General features: G+C 46.0%; 1 protein-coding gene across 1 annotated transcript in view; it reads right to left on the bottom strand.

Annotated features, from left to right (window-relative positions):
• DNAH9 (dynein axonemal heavy chain 9) overlaps positions 1-20030 on the bottom strand; it is a 215022-nt gene that overhangs the window by 132225 nt on the left and 62767 nt on the right. The window contains exons 38-42 of the mRNA XM_026075736.1: positions 16896-17069; positions 15927-16134; positions 9206-9371; positions 7574-7676; positions 5615-5854 (exon numbers count right to left, since the gene is read on the bottom strand). Coding sequence (XP_025931521.1) covers positions 5615-5854; positions 7574-7676; positions 9206-9371; positions 15927-16134; positions 16896-17069 — 891 coding nt within the window. The remainder of the gene's footprint in view (positions 1-5614; positions 5855-7573; positions 7677-9205; positions 9372-15926; positions 16135-16895; positions 17070-20030) is intronic.

Below are 20030 nucleotides of genomic sequence, written 5' to 3' on the forward strand. Positions count from 1 at the left end.
CAACCAAAAGACTGGAGTGAAGTATGAAGACATACAGCCTATCTTCCGCTGCCTGCTGGCATGAGAGYTGGAAGCAGGGGTGGGTGGTATTGCACAAGCAGAAGCGAAAATGCAAAGGTGAGTGTGAAGAGAAACAGCTAACATGCTCCCATGGACAAGGGTGATCAGGAAGTGACAAAATGAAGTCTCCCAGGTATAAAAAGGTAAGAAAAATAAATTACTTTTTTTTCCTTCACAGTCTAAATAACTTAAAAAGCGCAGTGTTATGACTCCTTTCCAGCTGGTCTGTATCGTTGGACAAAGTGCTCTGTTCACTTCCTTTTCCTGATGTTACTCTTGGAGTTCCTGGACCATCCTCAGTGCTTTGAAGACATGAAAACAGTGATAGACATGGCAATACCATAAACACCATGTGAGCCATGAATCTCGAGGCCTATTAGAAGGTATCGTACCAGTTTCTAAATGCTCTCACCAGGACTGATGAGAAGCTCCAGCCACCCCATTCACACTGCATAATGCTGTGGCTGCTGTGTGTGATGGAGGAAGCAGCCTGCAAGCACGCCATGGCATCTGCCTTCCTAATAGGGAGAAGAGTAGCAGAGAGAGCAAGACAGAAAGGGAGATCTCTCTATAGCTGGACTGGATGAGAGCACACATAGTCAAGCATGCCTCTGAAACAGGGTGGCAAAGGACGCTTTCAGGGTTGCAAACATGGACCCAGGGTACTCCATCCCAACCAAGTCCAAGGCTAAGTCACATCCGAGGACTGCAACAGGGCAGGAAAGCAAAGCAAGGTGCTTCTGATCCTGCAACAATCTTGCAGCCACTGCTGATCCTCCTCTGCAACTATGCATGCACATGGGAGCCAACGATGCACGTGGTGTGCTTTGGTGTTTGTGAGTCCAAAATTTACACTATGGTTCTTTAGCCAGCTGATCCATGGATAAACACAAAGATCCATCCCTCGTGCAAAGAAGTGCACAGTCTGCTGGCTGCTAAAGCACCCTTGAACACCAAGCTGTCTTTGAGTGAGGCTGGAGGGAGGCATGCTAGAGTCACTCTTATCATCTTGCTGTCAAGAAGAAAGCAATGCCATTTCTTCTAAAAAGCCACAGAGCTTAATGTGACATGCTGGTTGAAAATCTTGTTAGAAACGAGAATAAAAAGCAAAATACAACCCTGCTGAGTCTATGATTATTATTTTATAGAGATGACAGATATAATTTAGAGCATAATACCATGGTAACCCTTTCGTATGGAAAGAAAGACAGCAACAGGGCTTTCTGTGGTGTGAGCCAGCAGGGAATAGATTTTTTTTAAAGCATAATCCACAACTCTCTCGCTGCTGAGACCTGTCTTCCTTAATCATGGGTAAATTGCCTGGAGCGTACCAATCAATTTAACTCTGCAGTGCATGGTGGGACCCAGAGGAATGAAAAGGTGCCACAAAAATGCAAGGCAGTGTAGTATCAAACTTTAACCACAGATGGGACCTTCTACAGAGGAAAAGCAACAGCTAACCTCTTCTGAGGCAGCCAAAGGCTCATCAGATTATAAAGGACTGAAGGGTGACCTTACCCCAGGGAACAGCAACATAAGCAACAGTAAGTGATATAGTCGAAGGACAAGGAGCCAGGATTATCACTTCTGTGAATCTCACCTAAGACCACTCCAGCTGCTATTTGCCTGTCATCCTGGACAGTGGTTTTCAGCCTCTCCTGACCCTGAATGTTTCCAGCTGAAGGGGAAGGTCCTGTGATAGCAAATTTAAGCCAGCTAATGRTGGATAGGTTTTATAGTACTTGGTCAGCCTTCTGCAACCTTTCAAAACTAGCCCATGAAGTCAGGGGGTTGATGAAGGTCATTTATTTAGAGGCTCCTCATTATTCTTTTTCAAAACCACAAAGGAGCATCCCTCAATCCAGACCACAGTGGGTTTCCAAGTCAGCAGTGACCTGAAATTTGTTTGTGTGTTTGTCAGAGAAACTGTGCCCCTGTGCTGGCTTTGCTCTCCCAGGTGGGTGTCTCAGATTTCCCTTCCTCATCCACAATCCTTCCGCCAGTCCCCATCTCTCCTAGTGATCTGTGTTCCCTTTCTGAGAGCCAGTCCCCACCTCACGGTGGGCAGTACAAACATCCCTGTGTAGTGCCACACTGGGGAGACTGGCTTATTTCTATAGGAGGACCTGAACCAAAACTTCAAGCTACAGCACTTGGCTGGTTCATCTCAGAGAAGCAGTGGCACACCACTGAGAAAAATACTGGGTCATTTTGGGTTCTCCAGCTGCAAGTGAAGTCCACAAACAAAATCAATTGAGAAGATCAGAGAAAATCATCATGCGGTAGGAATATCTGGGATTTCCCACGACCTTCTCGGGTCAACAACAGGAGGATGGTTTATCTCAGGGGATTTCAGGGCTGGCTTCAGCTGAGATTAAGACAGCTAAACCTGGGTGCAGGTGTCTGCATGCGCAGTGGGTGAGATTTCAGTCTGTGAATACCTACTCRAAAGCCAAGGGAGCGGTACAGCTCAACCAGTTCAGTCAGGACAGCCACACAGGGTATGTAGATAGGACGCAGGAAGACACTTGCATCCTTCTACAGCAGCTGGAGTACAGGTGGGATGTCCTGATGTGTTTCAAGCGTTTCTAGACACCCAAGCTTGGGCAAATAAATGAAATCATAGCTGTGTCCCTCGCAGGGAGTTGGACGGCCCTCTGCACTCCACAGCGTACAGTGAACCTGGATACCTCACACCCCTGAATTCAAGTGCCCTAACCTAGAGCCAAATCCCACCTCAGACCTGCACGGTGTCATTGTCTGACAATACAGCAGTTATCTTGGACTCTTTTTACCACTACTGAAAGAGGTGCTTCAGAAAGACAGTTCCTCTGAGCTTTTCTCCATGTTTACTTTAGGATGAGTTAWATCACACACAGAAGTGCCCATTTTCCTCTCCTGAGGGAAAGGAACAAGACTAGCCAGGCAAAGAGGATTCCTACCCAAGGGCTCAAATCCCAAGAGATGGTCATTCCAGCCTAGTCAGGGCAAATGTGAACATTACTTAGCAGAGTTAACTCACTATTCCGGTAGCACCTTCAGCCCCTGGGTTCATGGGTTGCTCTTTCTCCCTTCAATTTCACCAATATGTTTATTTGCCTAGCCAAATCTTATTGATTGTGTCTTATTGTGTTTTGCAGGCATTTGGAATGGATGCCTTTTAGTTTCACATTCAAGCGAATCCTAGAACGAGGCTTGTGCCATCCCTCGCGCTGAGCAACACAGACATCAGCCGAGTGGTAATGATTACCGGGTACAGAGGAGCAAACGTGAAAGGAAGAAGTTCACAGGTCTGTCTGCTGACTGTTTCTTTGGGGCAGTCYTTCTCTTTTGTGCAACGCCCACATGCATAGATAGGTTCAAATTCATTCATTCTTCATTAGCTGGAGCAATTAAGGTACAGGTTCTTGGAGTGCTTTGTAATGAGACAATTAGCACAGGACTCCTTGTAAYAGGAGCTGTCAGGCAGTTTTGACAAAAGGAATCAAGCAGAGCTTGTAAGGCACTACTTAAATGTTTAGGTACAGTATTAATATCTAATACGAYGTGATAATGACAGAACCATTGGACAGATTGCAAATGGAGCTGTTGTTAACAACCTGTGCAAAGTCAGCAATAATACAATATAGAGGCAGCAAGTTCCAAGGGTTGACGCCTCCAGAGCTGCAATTTGCATATGTTTCGTGCCATATACCAATTATCATCAGCTGCTTTTATAATTACAGGATAGCTGGTGTAAAAGCAATCCCCAAATGCCTCTTAGGTATGCAGYTATTATACATTCCCTGTTTGATTGTTTGTCTGGGATTAAAAGAATTTGAAAAAGGCATTATGCTCCTACCCACAAGCTTTACATCCACCTATTCTCCATCTTCCCAAAGGCTAAGGAAACTCAGATGTCCCTGCTCCTCTTTTTTTTCCCCCCTCCCTTCACCATAGGGTGAGTCTAACAGTGAAAGAGGGGCCAGAATGGCTTTGGAATCTCCGCCCTGGGAAACAGTCACAACTCACCTGAACAACCTGACCTAACTTTGAAGTTAGCCCTGCTTTGAGCAGGGGGTTGGGACCAGAGACCTCCAAATGTCCTTTTCGAGCTAAACTATTCTATGAATCTATGAAAATAGAATGAATGCAGCACATGGAAATGCATTCTCAGAGTCCAGAGCTTCTTCCACCCTCAGGTGAAAGAATTTCAGGAAGAATTTTGTGTTCCAGCAATCTCTCACAAAACCAGAACTAAACAGGAAATCAGGATATCTCAGAAACCCTGGAAGATGTAAGGTAAGGAAATATCAAAAAGTAATAGCAAAAAGTGAGGAAGGATTTCAAGAAGAACTGAACAAAAATTTAAATAAATGTAATGAGCCCAAGAAGCCAAATTCCGCTCCTCCTGTAGCCATGTGATGAACTAAAAGCCACCTGAGCTCCTATCACTGCACCTGCCCTCTGGCCCAGCATCCAGATCTGGCAGAATGATCTCTAATATCCCACAGCCTGAGCACCTTTCAAGCAGACCACAGCTAAATATCAAAGTTTCCCATAGATATGCTGCTTTCCTCCCTTCTCAGCCTTTCAAAGCACAGATTACCTAGAAGCCAGGATTTAAAATGACCCAAGTCCAAAGCCAAAGACTGATGATGTTTAGCCATGCGTGAGTGACAGGTTTATACCTCCTTGACACAATGGAGTTATTAGCTTTTTCATAGTCCCATTCTTGGATTTGCCATTGCCTATCATTACTTTTACTCCTATCTGATGTACCAAACAACAAGGCATTGAACCTTCTCTATCTACTTTGTAAAATAGATGTTAATGACAAGGATAGCAAGAAATTATAAGCTGGGGCTGTACAATGGATTGGGGTATATCAGACCTCTTAAATTTGGCTCCTGAGAGCTTTGTCAAGCTTTTATTAATCAGACAAACTCTGAAAGGATTAGCCTCTGCTCAAAGGCTCCTTGAACAGCAATATCTACTGTTTTAAAGTAKGAGATTTGTAAGGAAAAAAATCTCTGCCATTGTTACAGGAAAATATTTCTGATGCCTAACAACTGAGGCTGGAAACCTCCCCTTTATAGGGAACTGGGCTCCAGTGGTAGTTCAGTTTCAGTAACTCAGTCAGAGTTGCCTTTGATTCAAGTAATTTACCAATTCTTTAAACACCACCCTTTGTGCGCGTTCTGAGTACCTGACCATCTAGAAGCTACGTGGATGTGCTGGCACGGATGACAAGCACCTCCTTCCAGAAACATTYATCCCTTCCTCTTGACCACAGGAGGCTGGACAGTAAATAAACTTCTACCTGAGGTTCCTCAAAACTATGGGTGACTAACAAAGAGGAAACCAAATGGGAATTAGGGAAAGGGCCTAGGTTACCAGAGAAAACTTTTCTTTTTTTTATTCCCTGGGGGTAAATACGCTTTGCCATTTTCTAGGTGGGGAAATTGTATTTTCCTCACCAAGGTTAGCTGGGCCAGGGGAACCCATCCACGACCTCCTCACACTGCTTTGAGTCAGGCTCCAGATACTACCAAAGGACAGCAACTGCACTTACTTGGAAGATATTGGAGAAGTCTCTCAGGTTGAAAATGTAATGGAATTTGATGGCCGTTGGCAGGAAAGTAGCAGCCACTTTCCGGTGCAGGCCCAGGGCCAGGTTGATCAACTGCTGAATCGATTTTTGCACGGCCCCTGAGAAATTCTCATTCGCCAGGTGCTGCATTAAGATGGTGCTGTAGATCCTGGACAAGGCATCCTGTCCAGGGATTGAGAGGGCAAAGACACAGAAGTGACGCTGAGGAAGAGAAAGGAACACATGGAAAGATCAGAGGAGAGGGCAACCACCTCTCCAACAAAATGTACTTGGAGACTTGCAGTCAATCTGGAATAAATCCATTTCCCTGTTCTGATTTTCCAGTGGAGGAAAGTTTGCAAGTGACATTTTTATCCTTTCTAAATAAGAGATTTTCAAACACATTTCACAACTGTTACATTCAGAATTTAGTCTGTTTAAGAGCTAAAGGGCCTCTGAAGGTCCCGCTGACCTCTGACAGAGACTAGCCTCCATCTTGGGCATTGCATTTCAATGCCTCAAATTCAGTGTACTTAACCTGAACTTGTGTTACAGTAACCATGATTTAAACTAGCAACAATTTTGGATTGGTTTCCTTATTCTGAGCTCATTTCACAGAATCCTAATTTTCAGGGCTTCATCTGTACTACTAAATACAGCAGCCCGTGGCCTGTTATCTGACTTTGAGTCTATGGTAATGCTTGGCTCACCCCCAATCCACTAAACCTCTCTTTCTGCCAAAATGGGATAGCCATGGCCATGTTGCCATTGGGAACAGCCCCTGAAAGAAGTCATCTCCCAAAAGCTCCCCACCACCCATTCTTGGTCGGGGGCTTACAAAGACCGAGAAGATGCACATTTCCAGCTGAGGGGCACCTCATTTTAACAACACGCGGCAGCTTGCTAGAAAGGGGCCAGGGCCTTGGCTAACTCCTTTCATGAGGAGCTTGTCCAGAAAGGGAACCAATTCTGCTCTCTGGTCTACCGTCCTCAGCGCCAGCCAGGTTCCTGCACGCAGCTGCTAAGCGCGGGACCTCTCCCGTCGCAGCCACACCGCTGCGAGACGCCTGCTCTTGCAGCTGCACCCTGGTTCCCAGGGTATTTCTCATTACCAGTCAAAYGGCAAGTTTCCCTCTACAGCATGGCACAGTATCTGATACACGGCTGACTGATCTCTGATATACAGCTGGGAAAGGCACTGCCTGTCTGGCAGTTATTTGCCCCCCTCAAATGCCCACAGGATGCCACAGGCTCATCTGTGACTTGCACACACAGGTAACAGCCAAACTGCCTCCAAGACGGGGTTCACCCTCCTGCCCTAAGACAGCCACTGTCACCTCATGACTTAAGGAAGGGAGAAATGACCTTAGAGCTGATAATAATCAGCTCTTGGTCCGAAGGTTGAGCCGCTTTCTAACCCCTAAAAGCAAGTCTTAAAGTTTAAGATCTCTTCCAAAATTTACATTTGTGTTACGATCAGGACTCGTTACTGTATTACTGTATTCCTTTTTATTTATTTATTTATTTATTTTTCTATCATGGGAATACACCATCAGCTCTATCAGGAAATTTTTAAAAAAACAAAAGGTTTTTATGAACTATATTCCAGAGGTAAATATTAGCTAAATGAAGGCAAAATCTGTTTCTATTAACTGGAAGGCTATCCTGAAAGTAGGTATTAAGCTGGCTGGCAACTTTGTCTCCAACTCTGAGCAGCAGAATGTGAGGAAAATGCAAGAAAAAAGGAAATAAGGGAGCAGTCTGTTGTTTCACATGAATTATGGTTACTCAGTGGATTCATATCATTTCTAAAATGAAGGATAAAACAACAGCAGGATCTGCCAGCTTTGTTCCTCCAGCCTGGCGTTTGAACTGTGGGGTCAGAGACACAATCTGCCCCAAAATAACATCAGCAATGCCTGCAATTGTGCAGCGCTTTACCTGCAAACGTGGATTGATGGTGAAACTCCCTGCAGTCGGGTTCATGCACGACACGTACTGCACATTCATGATCTCCTTCAGTGACAACTTGGCCCTGTCGTACCTTTGAGCAAAACAAAAGCAGTATCACAGTGACCGCAGCCCGTGAGCAACAGCTGCTGCATCTCCTCCCGCACGCTCAGGGCAGCCTGGCACAGGACCCTGCGCTGCTGACGTCCAGGTCATCTTCACAGCTGCACTGAAACCTGGGATCAAACTCTGCATCTCACCAAGGCAGAGCCCAGGCCTGCCTGTGTGTTTGTACGAGTCCTGTTCTCAGTGGAAGTCTTTTGGATTCAACAACCATTCCTAGTATCTCTATTTGCTCAGAGCTTATGATTAGCTAAGCCCAAAGGTTGTACCATTCACGTACGTGGAAACCGCAGGAAATCACAGGAACACATCTGGTTTGAGCCAGCCTGGGACACGGGCAAAGCAGGCTGCCTGCTGCAGATGGCAGCTGCCCACCCACTCTTTTATGGGAAGGACCAGGCCCCTGCAGACAGAGCAGTGGACGCAGCACAAACACCATATCTGTCAGGGTTATTATTGGGGCTGGGATGGTAGGGGGTAGATGGGACCTGACCACACAACTAAGGGTTGCAGCGCGCTTTGCCCATCTCACTCCTTGCCATCCAATCTGGCTGGCACAGAGCAAGGTGCAGCCCCAAAGTGCTGTGAGAGGGAGCACGAAGTGTGCGACACCCAGATGGGTGCTGTTGAGCCTGCCTGTAGCAGCAGCGAACAGGGAGTAGAAAGCCCAAACACGGCAGAGAGGGGACCTCTGACAGCCTGCGTCTACTCGTGCCTCCAGAGCTCCAGTCTGTAAAACAAGCAGAACCTTCTTACCCCTTCTGCCTAACTCTCACTTGCCCCTTCTGATCCCTTTCCCTCACTTCCATAGCCCAAAATTTGCACATCTCCTCACCTGCCTCCGTACCAGCCCAAACAAGCTTTCTGCCAAGCTTAGGTCTTTGCACGGCTGAGGAAGCTGGAAATTGCAATGACTCCCACCACTGCACTCACAGCAGAGAATAGCTGGGAATATTTGTCTCTCRCAGTGCTGCTGGCTACAATGCAAAGCGTGTCCATCTCCTTCCAAAACACTATCACAGTTTTTGATTCAAATTACCTCTGCCTAGTAAATGCTTGTTTTTTGTTGCCTGACTGAAAACAGTATCAGGTTCCCACAGCAGGAACTCAGCAGGGATGTTCCTCCCCAGCAGAGGCCAAATCCATCGCCTTTCTCTGGTCTCAGCACTGCAGGGCATCAATGTACAGCATCACACTCGCCTTGCAGGATAAGGATTGATGCCACAGACACAAAACGAGCCAAGAACCCAGCAAATGCCTCTCAAACAGGCTGCGAGTAAATGAGTTTGCTTGCTGGGGAAGAGGGAAACCCCTGAGTGTGCACAAGACTCTCCGTTCATACTGGAGCCTCCCTCCCAGATCAGCTGCAGCCCAGAAGGATGTGAGCAGCAAACACAGGCAAGGAAGGGGGAACAGCACTCTGACTTCACCCTGAACCCCATCTTAAAACCAGGTAAGAACAAAAAGGTCTTGGATGACAAAGTACAAACAGTCTCCTACCAGTGGCCATAGTCCAGGTGCTGTCTGATCAGCGTATGGGGCTGCACTGTCCCGTAGGCATCCACTTCTGGCATGTTCATATCATCGATGAAGTAGATGAGCTTCTTGGTACCAGGAGGGCCATAGTTTCTACCAGCCTTTTTATCCAGAGGCTTCTCAAGCACAGCTGTAAGGAAGCAGAGATGCAAAGCTAAACCGTTGGGCTGCAGAAATAAAAAGACACAAACTACACTGTTGGTGTAAGACAGCCACCAAAACCCTCAAATCCATATTATGTCAGGACAGAAGAAGTTACTATCCAGGCATCAGGATATTGGCTTTGCCAGCAGCCACAGAAGAAGCGGCAGGACTGGGAGCAGTGCTGTGCCAAAAGATGTGTCAGCAGAGCCAGGACTCCAGCAAGCGCTTAACTTTGGGCTCATCGCCTTGTTTGGAGGAACAGCTGGTCTTGACACAGGATGTTTCTCACTCGCTCTTATGGGAGAGCAGGACAGTGGTCATGTCCAAACTGTGTCTGGAGAGCAGCTGGATGCCCTGCATGGGGCTGGTGGGGGCCCTCGGGCAGGTCTTCAGTCCGATTCAAACCAAAACAGAGAGTTCTCAATGCCTCATTTCAAATAAAATATGGCAAATTAACAGCCTGCTACAAAATGGGTCTATTTCTGGGCAAACAAAAGGTTTTCATGCAAGATAAAGTCTTTTGAATCCCTTCTATTCTTTTTCTCTAACACAATCATGTTTGCTGAGGTTATTCTGATCCATATAACAACATACCGAGATATTCTCTGCTGTCTCCATAGGTAATATAGCGGTTACTCCATTAATACACATAGTAATGGCTGGGCACTCAAAAGGAACAAGGGAGATGCTGTTAAGCAGAAGAGCCTGTGAGTTGCTAGTCAGGAGCAAAGCTGATTTTGTGAATGTAGGTGCCCCCCCCCCTTTTACTCCCCCCCTCCCCTAGACAAAAGAAATAGATGATTTGGGACCAAATTCCTGGATACTTTCAGGAAAAAAAGAATATTATAAATATATATTCTTTTATATACCTATATATATGTGTGTGTGTTTGTGTGTGTGTGTGTATATATATTCACACACACACACACATATATATGTATGTATATATGTTTTTCACTGAAATGCAGTAGACATCCACAAGTTCCCCCCCCCGCCATAATTATCCAAAACGCCAGATAATGTGACAAGACTAAACTCCAACACAAGCTGCCAAATTATCACCGGTTTTTGTTGTAAGTTGGGTCATTTATGAGGAAGGGAAAGTATGCAGAAAAAAGTTTCCTTTTTCAAAGTTTTGGAAGATCTTCATTTGTTTTAGCAGAAGGGTGAGGCTGTGTATTGCTTTAGCTTATAAAACACTGTGAATACTTACAGCTCTAGGCTGATATTTAATATAATCACTCCACATTACTGCACATAACATTTTATAGGTTAGCAATTCTTTTGATTCCAGCCCAACCTTTACTAACTCAGTAAGTGGAAAAACAAACAGAAAAAGCTATCCTCTGCCCAGACCTTGGGATGGATTTTCTGCCCAGCGCTTACTTTGAGAACATCTTTGGTCTCAGGGGCTCACTACTTTTTGATAGCTGTAGGCAGGATTTGTTTCATTTACACAGTTTTTGGTCAGACCTATAATGTGCCATATAAGCAGCATGGTAAATAGCAATTCATTCTAATTAGGGAATACTGGCAAACATAAATGGGACTGTGAATTTTTATAAAAATCTGCTCGTTAGAATGTACATTTAATCCATGCATTATAATGTGTTAAAGTAATTAAGAGAGATTTATATTCTGTTTTTTTTCAGACCACCAATTATATATCTTTAAAAATGCCTTTTTTTCCATTGCTTCAGTGCATTTCGGACAGCTTTTCTTTCCCACTACTCAAAATTCAGCTTATTTCTTGTCACAGACAGTTTGCTGCAAAAAGGAATGTACTGTGCTATGAAAAATGATGAAACTTTCCTCAGTGGAGCATCTCTCTCCCTTCAAAAAAAACCACAATATTTGAGATTTCTGGTAGCAAGTTAAATTAAGTGTTTCAAATAAGCATTTAATTTAAATTTAATTAGTCCTTAATTAACATATAAAATCAGCCATTTTTGAGGTTAAACAAGTATGCAGGAGATTCATCATACTGAAATGCAATTACTAGGGATCAAGTGACATGTTCGTGAAAATTGCATTTTAATTTGAAGCAGTATCTCACAAAGAAAAATAAAGGGTACATGCCTCTACCTCTGAAATCCTGACATACTCAAATTAGTGCCCAAAAGAAACACTCCCAGAAAATGAGACTTAGCATGTGCAATTCTTCTTGTCTGGTAGCTGTTGACAGAGGGAAAACCAAGTTTCTTGCAATTTTCTCAAGGCGAAACTAGAGTGGAAAGGTGCTGAATCACAGGAGCAGAGGGAGAAGAAGAGCACGTGAAAGATGGGATTCCATCACAGAAAGGAGCAAGGAGAAGTAGATGTCAAAGAGGGTACGAAGCAGAAAAAGTGGCAGCTTGGAAGTCAAAGATGATAAGAGAAAGGAACAAACCTGAGGAGCGTGACTAAAGCTATGGAGAGTGATATTCAGTCGAAATACACCAAAGAAACCCCAGCTAACTGGCTCCAGGCTTGGGCAGAGAGGGTGTCCGGCTCCATTCGACTCCGATGAACACGCCTATTTCGAAAGCCATAGGGCCTTCAAGGATTTAAATCACATACTCATGCTGCCTCCAAAAGGCTCTCACTCCATTCCTTACAAATCTGTGCACCAGCAGGTATCTTGTCTAAGAAATTACTGGCTTTCACTTTTACTTCTTTTTTCAGAAAAAAAAAAAAATCATTGTTTTGTATCTGTGTTTCACAAATTTAAAGAAGTGCCTGCTGGGAAGGAAAAAAAAAAAAAAAAACCAAAACACTCAACTGACAAACTACACAAAAAAGGAACAAATTAACTCTAAAAAATGAGCAGTAGAGAACTATGCCAAGCAGTATAAATCATGCCTCCCAACACAAATCTCACAGCCACGTCTTCATTCACGCACTTTCGTTCGCTCACAGGATGACTTGCTCGTATCCGCAGAGGAAGAAAGCCCCCATCGCAGACCATAGCTCACCGTCAGAGTAAATATGGAAACACTGCCAGGTCTGTCTATATAAATCTCAACAACTGCATACATTCACACCATCCATATTGAGATAAATGAGAGCGCACATTCCTCTCCCAGCTAGCTGGGCTGACAGACAGACAGCTCAGCCCACATACCAGTTCAAGGGCATTTTACTGAAACCTCAAACGGGGAGAAAAGGTAAAGGGTGTGCCTGGTATGGGAAACGGGAAGTTATCGTGATCACCCCACTCAGAACTACCGATTGGTGAAAAGGTGGGATTTCACCTGGGTTTTGCTTGAAGGAACCATAATAATTTGCATTCATGCCGTGGGCCAAGAAGCATGCACAAGAAATCCCCCGTACAGATGCCTTTCCTCATGGGCACCAATCACACAGAATCACAGAATGGTTGAGGTTGGAAGGGACCTCTGGAGATCATCTAGTCCAACCCCCCTGCTCAAGCAGGGTCACCTACAGCACGTTGCACAGGATCGCATCCAGGCGGGTTTGGAATATCTCCAAGGATAGAGACTCCACAACCTCTTTGGGCAACCTGTTCCAGTGCTCTGTCACCCTCACAGGAAAGTTTCTCCTTGTATTCAGATGGAACTTCTTGTGTTTCAGTTTGTGCCTGTTGCCTCTTGTCCTGTTGCTGGGCACCACTGAAAAGAGTCTGGCCCCATCCTCTTGACACCCTCCCTTAAGATATTTATATACATTGATAAGATTCCCCCCTCCGTCTTCTCTTCTCCAGGTTAAACAGGCCAAGCTCTCTCAGCCTTTCCTCATAAGAGAGATGTTCCAGTCCCCTAATCGTCTTTGTAGCCCTTCGCTGGACTTGCTCCAGTAGTGCCACATCCCTCTTGTACTGGGGAGCCCAGAACTGGACGCAGTACTCCAGATGKGGCCTCACCAGGGCTGAGTAGAGGGGGAGRATCACCTCCCTCGACCTGCTGGCAACACYCTTCCTGATGCASCCCAGGATACCATTGGCCTTCTTGGCCACAAGGGCACATTGCTGCCTCATGCTTAACTTGGTGTCCACCAGCACTCCCAGGTCCTTCTCAGCAGAGCTGCTTTCCGGCAGGTCAACCCCCAGCCTGTACTGGTGCAGGGGGTTATTCCTCCCCAGGTGCAGGACTCTGTGCTTCCCTTTGTTGAACTTCATGAGGTTCTTCTCTACTCAGCTCTCCAGCCTGTCCAGGTCCCTCTGAATGGCAGCACAGCCCTCCGGTGTATCGGCCACTCCTCCCAGTTTTGTATCGTCAGCAAACTTGCTGAGGGTGCACTCTGTGCCTTCATCCAGGTCACTGAAGAATAAGTTGAATACTGGACCCAGTACTGACCCTTGGGGGACACCGCTAGCTACAGGCCTCCAACAAGACTTTGAGCCACTCAGCACAACCCTCTGAGCTCTGCCACTCAGCCAGTTCTCAATCCACCTCACTGTCCACTCATCTAGCCTGCGCTTCCTGAGTTTGCCTATGAGGATGTTAAGGGAGGTGGTGTCGAAAGCCTTGCTGAAGTCAGTAGCAAGGTAGCAAGTCAAGGTAGCAAGATCAGCAAGGGTGGGAGAGCCTAGAAGAGGTTTGTCACCAGTAGGACCAACAAGCCTTGCAAACCTGCCCCTAACCAGCTCAGAAAGCTCTGGCATGGATGTATGACACTGTCCCAAGTTATACAGCTTGTGTCCGCACATGCCAAAGGCTCTCTGCGAATAGCAGCCTGCACCGTCATCTTGCTGCAAACAAATCAGTACCAGAGGGCAACTTTAAGCTCCGACACCTCTGTTAAAACTCCTGTGCTGTTCAGAGCCTGGCAGAGCCTGGGGCTGCATAAGTCTTCTAACGCTACCACAGCTGCTTACGGTCTTTGCCATCACTTTGGACTGTGAGCATGGCCTGCCTGACACCACTTGTCAGTGGGGGCTCTAATGCTCCTTCTGCCCTGGCAGAAGACACGGAGGTGCTTTCTCCTGCCATCACTGCTGTTCAGTGGGATGGACAGGCGGAACTGGGGAGAAAGAAGCTGTATCAAATGCTTAGCCACAGGGATGCTGCTAAGCAAGCTGGTACGTTGGTGAACAGGAAAGCCAGACAGCTGAGTGCAGAGCAAGCGGGGACAATCCCGTCACCCTCCCCTACTCTCCTTTAGCATGGACAGGTCTCCTGTGTGTGTCTTGACCTCAGAGCCTCCCCATCCGCCCCATTTTTCTACTGGTGGTAAATAAATACCAATAAATGGGGTGGCTCTCTCCTCATTGCTCAATACACTTTCTGACTCATATCACTCATGCAGGCCAGGAGCCCTGTGGCAGGGTCCCTGATCAGTCAGATTTACTGAAAACACAGGTTTGTCCCCAATTTAAAATCCTTGGTCAGTAGGAACACAGGCTGAGAAGGTTAAAACCTCGGTCTCACTGATGCCCCAAGGACAGTGCTCCCATTTAGGGTTGGAGGACCAGAAGGATTTTAGGCCATCTGGGTCACATCAAATGAGGTTTTAGATGGATGATATAAAAGAAGAATTTTGTTTCATGCTGACCCACTACTGCCGTTCAATTCAATAAAACAGAAAATAGGCTGCTTCACTCCTGCTTAGTGAACACATGTAAAAAATTATTTTACCTCTCTAGCTCATTTCAAAGTGAAAATGCCAATTCAAAATGGGTCTCTCTTTTCAAGAACTCCCTCCTTTCTCTTCTTATCTAAAGAGACTATGCAGTAAAACCAACCTAATTATTAAAAGTTTTGGTCCCAAACTTCATTTTTCACTGATTTGCCCAAATCCTTGTCAGCGCTACTCTTGTGGACTTCCCAAGGGCCAGCACTTCCCTGGGGCTCTGGGCCCCACCAGGATCAGCAAGCCCAGTGCCCCCTGGCAGCACTGTCCCTGGAGGTGAGCACACAATCCCTGCTCCATGGGAGCATGTCAAGCTGCAGCAGGACACCAAGGACAGCACCGGGAAGCAGCAGACCTTGGACTGTAGCCTCCACATATCATTTAGCACCATCTTCAGTGCTAATTGGGATGCAGTCCCTACCAGTGCACTCTGAGGACAGTTTGGATCCTAACCAAGAAACCCATCCTATTCAGCACGGGCTTAAATTCAAGCATATTAAATACACACATCAAGTTCATTATGAGGTGTATGTTGTACAAAACAGCAGATTTAAGCATATGCTTCAACATGGTCCTGAACTAGAGTCTTGGTGTTTAGAATCCAAATCCTCCTGTTGGAAAATGGCATATAGCCCAAAATCAAGAGCCTRGTGTCCCTAGGGTTTGGGGGATCTTTTTTTTTTTCTATTTTTCCTCCAAGGCATGTGAGAGTTTTGTGACATGGGATTTTTCCTGTGCGTCTGGGCTACAGTGCTATCCCACCCCTGCCAGGCTCCAGGGCATTCTGCCAACTTGCAGAATTTCGCAAGAGTCTATAGGCGCCAGCGTAGCAATCAGAGCGCGCGCTGCCCCTGGGTCTCCTGCCAAGTGCCACAGTGAACACCAACCTCTGAACCCCCACCGTGTCGCCCCCCAGACACCCTAGGAACTCAGTAATCTGCCAGGCAGAAGCACTCGGCTCCTGCCTTACCTTGCAGCATGGCGGAGGTGGTGTAGTAGTTAAATGGAACGTTCTTCACCACATATGCATCCATGTCCAGAGAAGAGAGCTTGTCTCCCACCAGCACAGACTTCCCTGTGCCTGCATTCCCCACCAGCATCACTGGCCGCTGGCGCTCCAGGAGCCTGTCCATGAAGTACCGCACACGGACCGTTTCAGTGGTGGGCACCAAGCAAGCCTGAGAAGGGGATAATGAGCAGATAAGCGATCCCCATCACTACCAAAACTCCCACACCGCAATCTGGGGAGAAGATAAACTGGGGAACCCAGTAACGAGGGAAGAAACCCCAGTTTATTGATCACAAAGAGAAAAGACTGATATGCTGCTGCCAGTTTACATCAAACTGTCTGCAGAAATGAAACTTTGACAACTGGATGCTGGGAGCTGCATCTGGATCTCCTTACAAGCATACATTTCGCTAAAATGGTAACAATTTTTCCAAGTCATCTTCTCACATTGCACTTATAAAAGGAAAGAAAAGTGTAGCTGGCAAAAGCAATTCTCTATCTGCAGAAACCTTCATTTTTTTGTCCAAACCATGAACACATCTCTAGTTTTGGCCAAGCACAGAATGATGATGTGGTGTCTCGGGGGCTTTGTCGTTATGTTGTCTCACATCCCATTTCTCTCYGCTCCGCAGCCAAACTTCACCTCTCTGAATGTACTCTGGACACACACTTCCATTAATACAGCAACTGCTCAGTAACTGGGATGGCTTTGAGTCTGTCCCTGGTGTACATCAGTCATATTTCAAAGACTAACTGGAGATGTGTTGTCACAGTCAGTGCACAGGAAAGAAAGCAGGGGGACTTAGTTGTATCTCATGAAGAATGCCATCCTTATTAAGGAACGTTTGACCCTTCATGAGACTTCACTGAAACACCCTTGCACAACCACTAACATGCACGTATTCTTCCTTAACAAAAAGGCTCACATACCTGCAATGGCACTTCTGGATCAAATTCAAACTGGGGAATAAGCTTGGACCAAGGCTCAAACTTCTTCGTTTCTGGATCGATGTAAAAATCGAAGACTGTTCCCTGAGAGGGAAACTTGATAGTCTTGAATTCTGTCACCCACCACTTACTGAATTCCACTCTGTAGTCTACAAGCTGCAAGACAAAAGGCAAAGGAAATATGCTAATCCAGAGAAATTCATTAGCGATGGAAACTGCTATCTATCCCAGGCCATCAGAGTGGGATTGGTCCTTAAAACATATTCCACAGTATGACGGATCTTATCCTTCTTCCTATTATTAAGTCTAATTTTTCATTTTCTTCATTTCATCTCATCACTCCTATTTATTCACTTAAATAATTCATCCTCTGTGTTGATCATTCTTGGTATGTCTGAGATGAGATAGATGGATCAATTTGAAAAAGAGAAATACGTGCCTATGACTAAACAGACCACTTGATTGATTCTTGGTGCCTACTTCTTCCAACAGGCAAGGACACAACATCCATCTACATCCTTGGTCATGGTTAGTCAAAGCATGCATATTAAAGCCTTTTCTCATAAATCACAACATTCTATTAATACTTAGCTGTTGTCTTCTGGCCCTTTTTTTCAAACCACGATGTTCGTATGTGGAGATGAGGATTGCAGACACCAGTGTACCAAAGCATTAGAAAGGGACCATGCTCCCTTGGCTCTGCTGTGTTTTTGTGCTGCCCTACTGCCCTGGAAGCACCTACTTTCTTGTCTTTCCCCCTTATGTTCTTCTATGCATACAGATTTCAGGGCATCTGAATTTTTTAACAGCTGAAGTGATAATTCTGCTTTAGGTGATGGGTCAGGGCTTGCAAAATGTGTTTAATTCTCTTCTCTGCCACAGATGTCCGATAAGACACCAGGCAAGTCACTTAGTCTGAATGACTTCCCACCTAGACAATGGGAATTACAGCACTCTGCCCTGGGGAACAGTGGACAGGGGAAGGAGGGAGAAAATGTTTTTAAGACGATATCTGTAAGATACTGGGTGTAAAATATAGCCAGCTTTAACATCATGGATTCTTCCTGGAGCATCTGCAAATCTTTCCTCCTCATAGCTATCTGATATGCTTTCCTGTCCAGAAGCCCATGTGGGACCACCAGTGCATTTCACATAACCACTAAACCTCCACCAGGAAACGATTTTAAGCTGAACTGAACTGAGTGAACTATAAAGTCTCCTGAGCCACCATCTGTCAACAGACCAGAGGATTTTAAAAACACATTATTTATATCTGGGATTTTGCAGTCTCGTGCTATTCAGAGAATTAGAATAACTGTAATTCTCCATTCTCCTGTTGTTATAACTCCTCAGCGTTGGCAGCAGAGTAGCTTTCAGTGCAAAGGGATGTGCATCACTGGTAAAAGCTTTCTCACAAGGGTGTCCTTACCCCTGCACAGCCAAACTGCCTGCAGCTGCATTGTGCTGTGCTGCCCGCCCTCCCTAACCGAGCAGTTAAGTGGAGCCACTCCATCCCCAGCTACATTGCCAGAACTGTGCTGAACTCAGACTGCTTCCTTAATAAAAACCCCATATGGATTTCTGCTAATTTCGGAGCCTTGAAATGGCAAATCTATCATCTGTTTTTACACAGGGGCCACACTACCCACCAACAAGTGCAGAATAGCAGCAAGCCTTCCAGACTGTTTATCCTGACATTTCAGCAGCAAAAGGTCAGTACGAAGGGCACCTTCAATGGAGAGCAATAAACAGATTTTATATTGGATCATTTTTCATCAGGCTTTCACTTGCTCTTGCTCGGACTGCTGTATCCTCGTATTCTCAGCTCTGACATTTACAGAGCATCAAAAGCAGCAATGCACAGTCCAGCCTCAAAGTAAAATCTCCCAGAGGGATGCTGTGCCCACACACAGCTCCTGAAACTTGCACAAAGGCCCAGCAAGAGCGTGCTGTTTTATGGCCCACCATTCCCCAAGGAGCCAGGCAGACAGCATGCAGGAAAGCCTACGAGTTGCAGAGGGCCATAAAGCAATGCCAAGGACTGACTCTCTCAGATGCAGAAAAAGAGCTACGGCGTGGACAATGCATTGTCCACCTGCCATGCAACCACACATCAGCTGACTTGCTTGAGGAGCTATAAAGCCTTATAATTAGAAGACAGCTTTGTACTCCCGAAGCAAGGAAAAGCAGTGCTTTGCCAAGCCTCTTTTTTTTTTTTTTTTTTTTTAATCATCCTGTATTGACAACACAAGGGCTGATTACTTCCCAGGGGGCACATAGGAAATGGAGGATTAAATCCCCCACAAGGACCAAGAGAGCTGGTCTCTCAAAGGTCATTCAAAAACCATTAGGCAGTGACAGCTCCAGGTAAGTACCAAGTCTTGCCTGAGCCATGCTGACAGCTGTTCATCACTTCCCAAGGCATCTGCTCCTTGGCATGAAGAAAATGTGAACAGCCCAGCAGACATTTTCGGTAAGTGGCGAGGCAAATGAAAAGAAAATGAAGAGACCCTCAGAGTGCACTCGAGAGACCCTTGAGAACAGCACCACCTCTGCCCAAGCTGGGGAAGGAGCTACGGTGTCAGACAGGTCTCTCCAGAGACCTCACACATATTCCAGGCAACACAGGGCTTGACATAAGCCCATTAAAGACTAGATGTCTGTCTCTGAACCCTCAACAGCTGTGCCCTGCACCAGGCAGACACACACATAAGGATGATGTACTCTACACCTGGGGATGAAGTGAGCAGAGAGAGCAGTTCCAGGTGAGGTAGCAGAAACCCAACCCTCTCCAAACACCCTCTCTGCTGCCACAAGACACAGCTTCAGCCCCAAARTGCCAGCAACTCCAAGAGGAAAGCACTCAGACTTCGCAGGGAGAAGCAAAAGTGCAACCCTCCCTCAGGCAGATTTCTAGAGCCAGTGGCTTTCAACACAGTTCCAGCCACAGGCTTTGCCAGCTACTCACATYGCTCACTATGCCACTTGCTGACAACCTGGTACTCAAAAGTCAAGGGCTCCAGGTGCAACACGTGCTTTTAAACCCCTCTGCAAAATTCTCCAGCTTACATAGTGATCAGCTTGGAGAAAGCAATGCCTACATAGGACGGACTGGCA

The sequence above is a fragment of the Apteryx rowi genome, unplaced genomic scaffold (assembly GCF_003343035.1).
Source record: "Apteryx rowi isolate R43461 unplaced genomic scaffold, aptRow1 scaffold_41, whole genome shotgun sequence".
In the NCBI taxonomy this organism is placed as follows: Eukaryota; Metazoa; Chordata; class Aves; order Apterygiformes; family Apterygidae; genus Apteryx; species Apteryx rowi.